This window comes from Penicillium diatomitis (genome assembly GCF_028827545.1).
Source record: "Penicillium diatomitis strain IBT 30728 chromosome Unknown utg000004l_segment0_segment0, whole genome shotgun sequence".
Lineage (NCBI taxonomy): Eukaryota > Fungi > Ascomycota > Eurotiomycetes > Eurotiales > Aspergillaceae > Penicillium > Penicillium diatomitis.
Window position 1 is genome coordinate 620,164 of NW_026623176.1, and position 13,525 is coordinate 633,688.

The 13,525-nt window shown below is 51.0% G+C and overlaps 6 protein-coding genes across 6 annotated transcripts; 4 read left to right on the forward strand and 2 right to left on the reverse strand.

Annotated features, from left to right (window-relative positions):
- Positions 1-167: 167 nt before the first annotated feature.
- N7539_003539 (nuclear export protein Noc3) lies at positions 168-2,261 on the reverse strand (the record flags this gene model as incomplete). The annotated part of the gene is made up of 1 exon (XM_056933141.1): positions 168-2,261. The coding sequence occupies one exon, from the start codon at positions 2,259-2,261 to the stop codon at positions 168-170; it is 2,094 nt and encodes a 697-aa protein (XP_056790682.1).
- A 222-nt stretch (positions 2,262-2,483) lies between these two features.
- On the forward strand, positions 2,484-3,395 carry N7539_003540 (ribosome biosynthesis protein NIP7; the record flags this gene model as incomplete). Its single annotated transcript, XM_056933142.1, has 6 exons — positions 2,484-2,515; positions 2,594-2,702; positions 2,773-2,853; positions 2,916-3,040; positions 3,109-3,298; positions 3,372-3,395. 6 exons carry the CDS (start codon positions 2,484-2,486, stop codon positions 3,393-3,395), a joined length of 561 nt encoding a protein of 186 aa, XP_056790683.1.
- Positions 3,396-4,334: 939 nt separating this feature from the next.
- Positions 4,335-5,799, forward strand: N7539_003541 (defective in cullin neddylation 1 family protein; the record flags this gene model as incomplete). Its single annotated transcript, XM_056933143.1, has 4 exons — positions 4,335-4,418; positions 4,571-4,614; positions 4,960-5,214; positions 5,370-5,799. 4 exons carry the CDS (start codon positions 4,335-4,337, stop codon positions 5,797-5,799), a joined length of 813 nt encoding a protein of 270 aa, XP_056790684.1.
- A 752-nt stretch (positions 5,800-6,551) lies between these two features.
- N7539_003542 (Mpv17/PMP22 family protein) lies at positions 6,552-7,608 on the reverse strand (the record flags this gene model as incomplete). The annotated part of the gene is made up of 4 exons (XM_056933144.1): positions 6,552-6,608; positions 6,687-6,953; positions 7,051-7,326; positions 7,489-7,608. The coding sequence occupies 4 exons, from the start codon at positions 7,606-7,608 to the stop codon at positions 6,552-6,554; spliced, it is 720 nt and encodes a 239-aa protein (XP_056790685.1).
- A 2,997-nt stretch (positions 7,609-10,605) lies between these two features.
- On the forward strand, positions 10,606-11,767 carry N7539_003543 (uncharacterized protein; the record flags this gene model as incomplete). The annotated part of the gene is made up of 2 exons (XM_056933145.1): positions 10,606-10,878; positions 11,222-11,767. Coding segments are annotated over 2 exons (819 nt in total), but the record flags the coding sequence as incomplete, so codon positions are not given.
- A 326-nt stretch (positions 11,768-12,093) lies between these two features.
- Positions 12,094-13,177, forward strand: N7539_003544 (uncharacterized protein; the record flags this gene model as incomplete). Its single annotated transcript, XM_056933146.1, has 2 exons — positions 12,094-12,257; positions 12,403-13,177. 2 exons carry the CDS (start codon positions 12,094-12,096, stop codon positions 13,175-13,177), a joined length of 939 nt encoding a protein of 312 aa, XP_056790687.1.
- Positions 13,178-13,525: the final 348 nt, after the last annotated feature.

The window sequence follows — 13,525 nt, forward strand, 5'->3', positions numbered from 1 at the left end:
ATTACCATCGGCAAGCAACATGAGATACCTCTTTCTGGAATGAAATGAAGACTTGAATGATATGTCCATGATCTATTGGTCCATGTCTAAAGTAGGTGTAAAACGTCCTGACAGGGTCAGGGTGGTAACTTCATAAAAAAATCTATACATATACACAACCGCTTGCACTATTTTGTACCAGTCCCTGTCATCATCTTCTCAATATCAACAATCGACTCTCTCACTTGGGGGCAGTAGTGATGACGCAGGAGTTCGCCTTCCCATACAGACCCCGCGTAGACGTTCGTAGCCTCCACATCGGTAGCGTATGCGTTGAACACACCATCTCCCTTGCGCTCGTCCGAATGCCATAGAGAGGAGATTCTGCGTGCGTGGTGCTTTGAGACTTGATTCATCAGCGACAGAGTTGCAATGGCTGATTTCTCTGGTAGCTGCAGGGAAGTCGTCATGAGACGCTTGGCAAAAGTAGCCAGGCGGACTGGGGGTGGTGTTCCGTGAGCTCGGGATAGCAAGGCTGACTGAAGACAACGGAGCAGCAAAACCATGGGTGTCTGGAAGTTGACCTTGTTGTTGGCCTTCAATTGGGCGGCTGCTTGTTCTTCGGCGGAGTTTGGGTCGGGGAGACGGAGGGATGTATTAGGGTTATACTCGACGTCGGGGTTGACGGACAGGGTGTAAAGTGAGCGGTAGAGGTGTTTGATGAAGAAACTCAGGTCCAAGTGGAGGGTGCTGGCAGCTTTGCTGGCATCTTGTCCCTCAAGCAGAGCAAAGGCTGTGATTGTGCACAGAAGCGTCTCACGGCGAGCGTCTCGTTTTGTGACCTCGGTCTTGTATGATTCGTCGTCTTCTTCTTCATCTTCCTCGTCTTCGGAGACGTCTTCATCGGCTTGGCCCAGCTCATCACGCTCGGCGTGGCCAATGAGATCTTTCATCGCCTCCAGAAGGTCCCCGAAGAAATCTTGATTGATCAGATGCGCGTATTTGGCAAGACCCTCGAGTACAGGACCCATGAGATTGGGAATGCGCTGCTTCAGTATGCGGAAATAGATGCCAAAGACAAGCTTCAGAGTCTCGGCCTGGTTCTTGTCTCTCTCTTCGTGTGAGACCAATGCATCGGCGACCTTCATATCTTTCTCGACAACCTTGCGCTCCTTCATTACCTTACGTTCCCGCTTGGTTCTGAACTCGCGCTTCTGCTTCTGCTTCTTTCCGAGGGTCTTCTCCTCCTCCGGCTCATTGGGGTCGACTCGATCTCGCGATGCCTTCCTGGAGAATTCACCCAGGAGGCGGAGATGAAGAAAGGTGTTCAGGACACTTTCATTGATGTTGAACTCTCGTGCCTTCATCATCTTTGAAAGCAGACGCACTGCTTCAAGAGAGACGACTCCGTCATTGTCCTTAGCGAAAATTTCCTCCATAGTTTCACGGCACTTGACAAAATCGCCATCTACTTGCTTTCGGGCAAGACGGTTGACCAAAATTTTGAGCAGCTCAGTTCGGAAGTTAAAATGAGGTACAGCCTGCAGCAACGTACAGGCGCAACTGATAGCGAGGCTCCGCAAGCTGGGGTCTGTGGCAGCATTGACTCGTCCGGCTTTTGACAGTGTCGCTAGCTTTTGGACATAATTCCTGTACCCAGAGACCAATGACTGCTCGAAGTTGCGCAGTTTGCGGACTTCCTTCGAGTGCTTGCCTTGCATGTCTTCTTCACTCAGAGGGCGAATTCGATATCCGGGGATCACATCCTTGTAGACCGCAGCCTGCGCAGCCAGAGCCAGTTTTCTGACCGTGACAGGAGAGTCCTCGTTGTCTACCATGTCGGCCATGGTCTTGAAAAGCGCAATGTTCTCCTCGGGGTCCTCATTGATCGAAGTGGCAATACGAGCCAAATCCTCCTTTGCTTGGAGAATTTGGACCTTCAGGGGAATCTTTGGCTTTTTCTCGATCTCTTCCTCCTCTTCACTGTCTTCGTCTCCCGATCCGTCCTCCATTTCGTCGTCGTCATCATCGGTGCCCAAGAAACTGTCTGTTTCCTCTCCAGCATCCTCAACAACTTCGGCTGCATGAACAAAGCCCTCGGAGGTCTTGATGGGCAATCGGGTGCGCTCGTTCTCTTTCTTGTTGGATTTGCGCGGGCGACGCTCGTAGTCTTGCTCCGCGTCCCATTCGTCAGCACCGCTGTACAGCTCAGCATTTTGAGCTGCTTTGACATCCGCTGGAGGGCTCAAGCGCCTCCTCTTTGCACTCGGTCCACGGGCCATTGTATCGATAATTGCAAGTTTTGGTCGTTGTTGAAGTCTCACAGGACTTGCGGGCGGAAGGCGGACTAATCTCAAAATTTCGCGCCAAGCTTTTTATTCTGCCGGACATATATTCACCGCCCATCTTTTTTTCTGGGATGGAGAGTATCGTCGGCTTCCATTGGGCTTGAACGTGATTTCTGTATAGGCTTTAGTTCCAGGACATAATTCAAACATACCAAGATGCGTGAATTGACAGAAGAAGAGGCCAAGGTGTAAGTCGGTGCAGGACCCCTGTCCGATCGCAGCTTCCCAGTATTCAGCAACAGAAATTGCTTACATTGGATCTTTAGGCTTTTCTCCAAGCTTGCCAACTACACTGGTCGGTCCTTGAACAATTTGATTGCGCCTCCAGAGGGTGATCAGACGGAGCGCCATGTGTTCCGTCTCCAGGGCTCTCGTGTACGTCTTTAAAAACATTCATCAGGCCAATGTCAGAAACGACAGTTGATCTAATCACAACCTTTTGCAGGTGTTCTATCTCCCTCTCCGACTGGCAAACTATGCCACGAGCATTCCCCGCGCCAACCTTTTGTCGGCGGGTACCATCATTGTGCGTTGCAAAAATCATACTGTTACGGCATGGGCGGAGAATGGTCACTAACCTCGACACAGGGAAAATTCACCAAGACGATGAAGTTCAGACTCCACATCACCGCCCTCTCCGTCATCGCCCCTCACAGTCGGTATAAGGTCTGGATCAAGGCAAATGGAGAGATGCCGTTCTTGTATGGTGGAAAGTAAGTCTATGCTTTTGGACCCCAGACCTGACTTTATGGCGCACAGGCTAACGGCCAATTTGCGATAGCGTTCTGAAAGCGCATGCCGCTCGCTGGAGTGAGGACTGCCCTGAGCACAGTGGAGTTATCGTCTACAGCATGAACGATGAGCCGCTCGGCTTCGGCGTCACTGCGCGCTCTACCGCCGAGGCCAAGAAGCTCGAACCGACCGGTATTGTGGTCTTCCGCCAGGCAGATGCTGGCGAGTACCTAAGAGAGGTAAGAATGAGCCCGACCTTATGTCATATTTGTTTGACTTTTTTTTTCTTGAACGGCCGCTAATATGAAACAGGAGGATTCTCTCTTCACTGCTTAAAGTGGACTGTTCAAAGAATCGAATCTTGCATGTTTGTCTCGGCATACTTGATCTGGAAAATCTGGACTTGGAGTTATTGGAGTCATTCTTCTTCTGTGAAAAGTATTTTACCTGCCTCGACTTGGGGGATTATACCTTGGCTCCGTTAGAACATATTATGAATCTCACATTTTCACTTACTTCACGGATACATATAACAGCGAAGCTGGTACTTCCATCTGACCTGTCTTAGCTGTGGGCGCACAAGAGAGTATGCTCTGTTCAAGAGCGCTGAAAATGACCGGCTAGGCTAGGTCTGTTCTAAATGAGCGGCAGAAAGAGCCCGGTATATACATATTTCTCGCAAGGTATTGACTATTTCAACTGGTGCATCTCGCTATGATTTCAATCTCAACTTCACTTCAATGCTCCGATTACTGTATTTTTTTTAAAAGTGCCTCGTCGGAATCCCGAGAGCCGATCATTACCACCCTCGCCCAAATTTGACGCACCTGCAATCCTTTTGTGGGACACTCAATTGTGCAGACTGAAAGGACTATGATGTATAGTCAAGTTCATTGTAAGACCATTGCTCTTTCAGATAGACAAACATTGATAAAGATGTCGATGCTGGAAGAGCCTCAGGCACGTGAGTCAAGTCACATGGCAGGCGTGCCGGCGGGCCGGGCATGGAGCTAATCGTGAATCGCGATAAGATTGTGGCATTGTGCATCAGGCCGGCTGCCGTCATATCAGGCTGGAAATAACCATTGAATGGGGTGTACGCCTTTGCATATCCAAGCTCCCATTACTACCACGGCTCCCTGCGACGTGCTACGCTTTATAATTCTCACTGTCTCTGCCGTCATAACATCCACAGCTCTTGCGTCTCACATTTGAAGCCAAAAACAACACGGGACTCGAGAGCGGGGCTCATATCAAATCCACACATTTCGCGCCATGCCACCGGCCACAGCTTCACAAAAGCAGTCAATTGCCCAGTTTGTGGCTTTGACAGACTGCACTGATTCAGTTGCCTCCAAGGTGCGTCTGTTCATGCAGGATTCCTGTATCTCGAAGGTTTGATGCATATGCCAGTGGCATACTTCGTAAGGAACCTGGCTTAATTCGAGACACACGACACATACAGACCGGGGTTCCCAGTTGCGTGAGCCTTGACTGACCAGAAACCATAGTTTTTGAGAGCTGCGCACTGGAATATAGACCGGGCGATTGACAGGTATGCGTCGATCTGTTTGTTGGCTCTTTGATCCTGTGCCTTTGCTCTCTTGTTGATAAAAGGCGAGAAATGAGCATCTGCGCCGAGGGTGTATTTGCCTTAACGACTTCCGCCATAAAGGCCAAGTCTCTCCCTATTTATCTTGGCTCAATGACTGCTTCTCCATTTTTCAGCTTTGCGTTCCAAGTCCAAGCACAGATCATATTCTTTCAGCATGTTTACAAGCAAGGACACCACTGTAGAAGAGGAACTAACATCCACGCAGCTACTTCAGCAGCCGCTCGTCAAGCAATGCCGAGGACAAAAGCAGCGCGGCATTGAAAAAGATCTTTAACCAATATCGAGGTACAAATCCACCCAAGTTTACTGTCACCTCTCCCCTGCCTTGACTACATTCCGTGCTAACATGAACTTGGCATTCAAAGATGAGTCAAATGAGGAAGCTGCTGTCATCAGCATCGAGGGAGCCATCCGATTCCTAGAAGACATCAATGTTCAACTAGATGAAGTCACTTGCTTGGGAGTCATGGAGCTTTGCAAATGCCCAACCATGGGCGAATTCCCTCGAGAGAGCTTTGTGGCCGGCTGGAAGGAAACAAAGTAAGTTTCACTTCACCCTCGTGTACTGCAACAAGCTCCTCGGCCATCCGAATGGATTGAGCCTGTGCCCTACCGTATCAGGCCATGACCCGAACAAATCCCATGAGTCAATCTCTCTTCTGCACGTCACTAATCATCCCGCACAACTCTCACAGATGCGACACTCTCCCCAAAATGGCCGAGTATGCAAACCAGCTCCGGTCCCGGATCCCAACGGACAAAGACCTCTTCCGACGCGTGTACTGCCACACGTTCCCCATCTCCCGCATGGCTGGTCAACGCAACCTCCCATACGACCTTGCCGCCGAGCAGTGGCGGCTCCTCTTCACCGCAGACCGAGGCGGCGTCCCTTGGAGTACTGCCAGCACTCCGTGGCTCGAGTGGTGGCTGGAGTTCTTGGAGGAGCGTGGCAAAAAGGCCGTGAGCAAGGACTTGTGGCAGCAACTGGAGCTGTTTGTGCGCAAGACCAAGGAGGATGAGTCGTTCGGTTGGTGGAGTGTCGATGCCGCTTGGCCTGGTACCCTCGATGATTTTGTGGGCTGGGTGCAGGAGAAGCGAGCTCAGGGAAATGCCATGGAGCTTTAAAAGAACTGATGGCATTTCTTCTCAGAGGGGCTGGTTTTGTGAAGTAGATCGGGCTCGAGGACCTGGTTCCTGTGGGCAGAGCTGGGCGACGAAAACACAGTGGTCAACCAAGATTGATCGATGGCCGGAATTATAGCGGTCACTTTCTCTCTACTTTTGACCTTCGTTGGAAACGATTATTATAAGAAGAAACAATTACTGGAAAAACTTTCACCAAACCTTTCCCAAGGCTTTCTACTTGCCTTTCTTCAAATCGTTCATTTGTTTGTTGCTATGCCTGTTCACGAGACCTAGATGGCATTGCTCATGGACTCCAATTGTGCAAGTATGATTGCAAGAGCTTGAGTGGCAGATGACTCGATCCGGTCAAGACCGAAGAATATCAAAGCACGTGAGAGAAATCAGGGAAAGCGCTCCATTACGACCGCAGAACTTGTCATTGAACCAGTTGTATATTTGCATAAATCCATATAATTGGGGCATTGGGGGCATGTGGTCATGAAGAGATATATTAACGTTGCAAAAGGGAGGATTTCAACCCATCTAGAGATGAGAAGCGGGGATGTGTACACATGTTCAGAGAAGAAGTATGGAGTTCACATCTCCGACAGACCGGGGTCGACACAGGTGCCATAGTCAACACTGCCGGCACAAAGGAGTCTCCTGCATGCGTCAAGTCCGGCAATTTTTGAGTGTCAACTAAGTTGGACCATTCTCAGAGCCAGATCAATTGGTTTGTCATTTGGGTCCATCTAAGGATAGTCACGCTTCTCGTAGTCGCTGCCGGGACCACGACGCTGGTCATAACGCTACGGTGTGGGAAGTCAGTACACTTGCACAACCTCGGAATAAGGATTGTCCTCGGTGGTTTCATCGGGACAACATACCTTTCGCAGGGCTTCCAGGCGCTTCTTCTTGGTGTGGGTGTTGACATAGGTTCCAATGAAGAAACCGATGATGTTGAAGAACGGTACCCAAGTGTGCTCCGGCAGGAACTTCTGGGCAAAGGCCAGAGCCAGCGGGGAGGTGACCCAGCTGACCTTCATGACGGGCATGAAGCCAGCCTTGACGGTGGCACGCACCTGATGGAAAGTGCGTGCACCAGCAATGATGGCCATGGAGGTCAGATAGACACTGTTCTGAATTGGGGAGACCTGTGTAGAGAGAGGAAGTGGTCAGCCACAACGTGAACCGCGTCGAGCCAATTGATGCTTGGTAGTGCAGGAAGCCACCTGCTGAGGCATGACATACAATCAAATTGCTGACAAGAATCTGCAGAATCTTGGCCTTCAAGCTGGTGCGGCCCGCAAAGATCTTCTGAAGGATCCCAATGAGGACGTGACCCAGAGGCGCAGCGATGAACATGCCGTACAGGGACATCTTGGGGATACGGGAGCTGAAGTAGTGGCCGTGCTTGCCAACATCATGGGCGAGCCATGAGGCCAACAGCTCCTGTAGACCGGAGAGCACACCCGAGGTGAGCATCTTGGTGCGCAGCGGGTTGTGCTGGAGCTGCTTCAGGTAGGCCTGTCATTGTGGAATGTCTCCCAGTCAGCGGATCAACATCTTGCTTCACCATTCAATTGATGGTGTGGATGTCTATATGAACGGTGTTTGGTTGTTCATTTTGCGCGTGTCCGCAGCCATTCTGCTGGTTACCATGCAGGACGGATATGGATGTGTTCGTACCTGAAGATAGCCGGTCTGGCTCTTCCCGCCAGTCAACTTCTCACCGACGCGATGCGCCAGGTCCTCGGACTTGCCGCCCGTGACCGTGCGAATGGTCTCTTCTTGGAACTTGACCGACATGATGGATGCCCGATGACGGGAAGGCGGAAGATACTTGGAAGGACGGGGAGACGACGGGTCACGGTGGAGAGCTCAGATATGATCCGGAGTGGGGTCACACGTTGGAATGTCCCAAAGATCAATTGGATTGGCGACCGAGGGTGATGGAGAGAAGCGCGACGGTGAAGCGGCGCAAGAGCGGACAGTTGCGGGGAGGCAGGGGCAGACAATGCGGGTGGAGCAATTCGGAGAGGGAGAAAAGAGGAATCAGAAGGCTGGGGGTGGTTAGGGAAATTAAGTATAAGCTTGGGGGGGGGGGGTGTGGAAAAGGGAAATTACGGCGTGGGTGATTGGGAATGGGAGGTGTTTGTTTATGGGGCCCAGTGCAAGTGTGGAAGTGTGAAGAGGGACGAGTTTCGGCGACGGAAGACGGGAGGAGAAGGTGAGGACTGAGCAGGAGAGCGCGGGAGTCCGATCGAGGGCCCTTTTGGGGTGTGGCTGGGCTTTGGGCTGGTCAGTTTTGACTCTATTGAGTCCTCTGTACGACTCTGGGTACTTTGGGAGTTTGAGCCTGGTATCGCTACTGAGGGATAGTACAGTAACAGTGCCGACTCCGCTTACTGAGTGAAGTACTGGGTACCTACTACCTACCCGACTCGAAATCCTGAGTTCCTCGGCACTATGAGTAAAATCAATTGCAGCAAAACCGTACATATTATTGTATTCAATCTTGCCAATATTATTCTACTACTGGGAAGGACATTTTAGTGCATCATCATTCATTTATTGTCAACGGTAACTCACCCGCAAGTACCAGTTTGTTCATTCATTCACTTTACTAGTAACTACTAACTACCTACCTAACCGAACTCTGGAGCTGGGCCGATTATGGTACCAGCGGTTGAGTAGCAACAACCGAGGTGTCTTGAGCACTTTGCCGGTCACTATAAGGAGGAGGCACGGCAAAGATGTTTCGTTCCTACTGTTGATGTGTTTGATGGTTTTCTTGAGCCTTGTGCTTGCAGGGAGCCTTTGATAGGAAATACAGTCCACTGGATCAGTACTATGCCATGTCTTGAGTTTGTCAATAATGTATGAATAACGGAAAATGTGTGTAGTAGTGTACTCTTTCCATGCATGAGCCACCGTACCTTCAAACCGGGAGCTGCAGTCTCCCTCAGTCGGCAAACGGAGATGGCCTTTCTCGAGTCTCGAGTCTCCACAGTTACCCCGTCTCCACCAGAGAACTCGGAGTACAGCAGATACCTAAGCTCCTCACCATTATTCTATGTCAAGGTGACTGCCACTACTGTCTATACTTATTACTTACCAAGTTACTCGCAGCCTCGCTGTACATTATTACAGGACGGACTGTCACTTGTAGTATTGGTTCATACAATGTGGCTGCTGCCGGAATCATCTTTTCACAATGGGTACTCAAGAGGCGCTTTCACTGTGTGAGTATGAACCCTGAAAGAAGAAGCCTAGGAAGTTCTAACCTTGATAAAAACATGATCTGAGTTCCTTTTCAAATAACTCAACTCACGGCAAAGTCTGTTAATATGACCTCAACTATTATAATTAAGCTGGACCTTTACTGGAGCGACGATCTTTAGCGACGATATATACTGTACACTTTTAAGTAGCTCAGCTCATACTAGGGACCTATTCATGTGGTCTTGTTGATTCCCATCGGTTCACGCCCCGTCTAAAGAGTGGGACGTCGGAACCCTCCGATGCCCGCACCACCGTCGGTAAACCACACCAATACTGCTAACTACCTAGATTAGTGAGGTAGTTAGTAGGTGAGGTAGGTACCTACCTAGTCTACTACTATCGAGGACCTCCGCTAGGTCGGCTCACAGCGGAAGACAGATCAAAGTTGTATTGTAGACCAGCTCTCCTCTACCTCTAATCAAAGGGCTAGACCTCAATATTTGAATTATCTGCAACCAGACCGACACAGGGCATACCACTCCATTGATCATATTGTAGAATGGTAGCCCGAGTTAAACAACTTAGCACTTGAAGGTCTGCGGCACTAGGGACTTAGAGGGACCCGAAGATTTCGGAGAATGGTTCTGCCTCGCCGAAGTATGAGTCTGGTCTTGTTGGTGTGGGCATGCTATGCTTCAATAACGTGGGCTACTGCGAAGATGTGATTCATTTACTTCTCCATGCTCACACTCTGACATCCCCTTACTTTGAGTGATCCTTGCACTGGTCACAACATTCGCATCGCTGGCCAGGCCGTGGACATCATTCCTCACAACTTCCTTTTGTTGTAATCTTAGAGCCCGACGGTCCAATAGCCCTGTGTACGTAGAGAGGATTGCCGGCCACCACGTGCTGGATAAGACCGACCCAGCAACACAAGCATCTGTGGCTGTGCGTGAAGAGTGAACGCCCCCGTTGTCCAACCCTGAGCTGGTAGTATTGGCCTGGACTATCAACAGGACCTTGGGAGCATGACTGGAACATGACGGTGCAACCGTAATGTCGTGTCGTCGTGTCGCGACGACAACAAGCAAACTCCGTCAGTAGTTGTCTTTCTGTCAATGCATATCGTGTATTGCCTCGAATCATTCAAACTCAATGACCGTAGGAGAGACTGCCCAAGCCGCCAGAACCTACTTTCCAAAAGAACACTTCTGGTCGTCTTGATAGTGATATGTCATGTCGAACCCAATTCGAGAATGCAGGATCATTCAAAGACAAGATCATGTTCATTCAAGTATAAGATCATCCGTGTTACCCTAAACAGAGCTTTCGAGTACGCCGTAATAATTGTTTTGCTTCGTATGGTGGACTCATCAACCCCCCCGGCCCCCTCTCTCTCATCCATGTCCCCTCCCTCTTTCTTTTCACCTTCAACCATGGTCATCCCCATCGCCATCTCAGACCCGGCGGTTAATCTTTCATCTCGTTCTCAGATTTCTCAGCGCTCATCTCGTCTTCGCCATTCCATCTGAGTCTCACCCTCACGTCTCCTTCCGTGTCGACACACTCGCTCTGCAGTCACGTAAGTACATCGTCAGCTTCACACACTCCCTCGAGCCGCGAAGCATCGGCCGAGATGCATCTCCGCTGGAATCGAATCCGATTCAGCGGGACACGTCGGCCGCTTCACAGGACTCGGAGCCTGCGCAAGAGATGCGCTACATCCCTCGCGCAGGCGTTCAGTGTCTATATGAAACGTTTTTGCGTCTCTGGAACTCCGATGCGTCCGCCAGATGCCGAGAGAGCGGCTGTTCTCCTCACTGGCTGTGGTCTTGCACAGCAGACACACCGGTCCACTTACCTTGCGAGCCAAGTCCTGAGCCCGTTGTACCTGGCACGAGCATTCTCGCTCCATGGATATGTTTGTGTGGCATGTGATACTGCCGCACACCGCAGTCCATAGCCTAGATAGAATCTCTCCCCCGTAGCAATCTCACACCTCACCCCTCTCGCACTTTGTACGGCTGCACCTACTGTAGCTACACTCTATCAGGATACAGCAGGCCATTCTCCGGGGCGAATATACCGAGCCTCAGGTTGAGGTCATGATCAACCAAAAGCTCAAGGTGTTGGAGGAAGCTGCTGCTGCCTGACAACTGGTCGACCAACATCTTGAGGGGGTCTCCAGCCCTAGATATCCCGAAAAGCAGGGCCCATCCAAGGCCTGTCGCATGCTTGTCTGTGCCGACTGTCGGCCTCGATACGTGGAGCAGTCCTGGGGCAGTCTCGACTCGGTGGCCCGGGAACCGTATGTCCCCTGCCTAAGATCCCAGAGTACCAGGACCGGCCAATCTCCGATGCTTCCTTGTTGCGTGAAATGCATGAGCATTTCCCACATTGGGATTGGTCCCCTGCATTCGAGGCGTGGTGGTGGGCAGCCCGGATCAACAGTGGGTATGATCTTTTACCTCTGCTTCTGGTTGCTGAGTTGCTGGCAGCGCATCAGGACGATCTCATCGAACTGGTCCATCAAAATGTGAGTGGGCTCAACATCACCTTTGAGCGAGAACGTCGATGGTCAAGGGTGGAAGGCGATCTGATCATCCCGTCATGGATGAGCGTGAGGGCGTATGGGATGACGTGTTTGCGAGGTACATATACCCAGACCGTTGATGCACGCTTTCAAAGTATATCCAATGTTCATGATTTCAACGCTTCACGCCAGAGGGAGATAGGGTAATCGCTCGGACACCCAGTCAATCTAGTAGGCGCTATGAGGGACCGGCCGAATCGTCGGTTCAACCACCAGCGGTCAAATGTGGAGTCGCGCCCCCGGCCGTCTGAACTCTGAACAAATCACCGCTTATCCTTCCCCGTGAGCATGAGACTATGTCGGAGCCTCGGAGCCTCGGTCCCTTTCCGCACGAGTCCAGGAATGATCCCGTCAAACACAGTTGTCATTCACTTGTGTTGAGCGTCTGTCTATTAAGCTTTGGTCGCATCTTTCCAGCTTTGGTCGCATCCCTGGCTCGGCCTTTGTTCTCACCCTTCGGCCTCTCACCGACCATGGCGGATCATGAACTCCCAGACGACGGCTCCAAGAAGGCAACGGAACACATCCAACATGTGGGGAATGCTCGAGGCTCATTAGCCGCGGGGAAAGCGGTCGCTCAACAGCAGCTAACAGCTGCGCTGACAAGGACGGATAGGACCATCCGGCGATTAGATATGTAAGTCCAGCGACGAATCGCGCCTCCTTTGTCATTTTTGGTGCACATGGCAGGACTATGGTGAAGTGGCCGTGTCAGTGCGATCGTAGTGCAGACATTGCTTGATGCTTGATAGACTGTTCGCTAATCCCTGAACCCTCTATAGTCTCCTCTCAACCGCCAGCGGACAAGAAAGGGCGCTGGCGACGATAAACTACGTGGCGTCTATCCTCCACCACGTCTGCAAATCGAAGACATGGCACGCTTTCCAGAATCAACTCCTCGTTCTTGGTCGGTTCCGGTCTTTCTCGGCGCTATCGACTGATAAAACTCCCCCGGCGGCTGCCAGATGGGCAGCCCTCTCTTCTCTCGCGTCAGAGACACGATATAATCTTCGCCTCTTTGGCCTGTTGCCTCTATGGGTTTGGGGCTCACAAACACTCAAGAATCCACCTTCTGATCCCATCCTCCGCACCTTGACTATGCTTCAGGTGGTGTCGAACGTCGTTTACCAGCTTCTCGAGAACGTGGCATACCTCTCCTCCAAAGGTGTCGTCCCAAAGCGTCTCATTGAAAAGTATGGCAGTATCGACAAGTGGTACATCTGGAGCACGCGGGGCTGGTTTGGGCATATTTTCCTCCAGTTCTTCGTCTTGTGGCGACAGCACATCCTACGCAGGAGACGATTGGCAGCCCAGCGTCAGGCTGCTACCGATATTGAGGGTAAGGCGGAGGTCGATGCACAATCCCAGGAATCCCTGCGGCTAGAAATTCGCACATGGCGCAAGAGCCTCGTCAACAACACTGTGTGGGCTCCATTGTGCTTGCACTGGTGTTTGGAACAGGGCATCGGAATCCCTGAGAGTCTGACGGGCGTGATCAGTTTCATGGCTGGGGCGTGGGCTCTACATGATGCTTGGGCTGCCACTGCGAAGGCGTAGAATCAAGTGGACCTTGACCTTCCTTTGCATTTAATACTCGTGATTGGAGCATGCTTTGTCTTGTCTTACATCTCCTGTATATATTTTTACCTGATGGATGCAAGTATGGTGCATGTTCAGGTTCTTATTCTGTTGCATAGACGAAATAGCACCCTTACCGGGCTGAACGATTCTAGACTTGCTTTACTTATCAAGGCATCTGGACCAGAGGATGGATCCTGCTCCCTTCATGCCCCTTCAGTGTTGCAGAACTTGCTCGATGTCGTACGGTCATTTGAACAAGATTCATCTAGTGGACAGTGCATCGCATCGCATTCGCTTTTGTACTAGAGCGCCCTCTGAACGGCA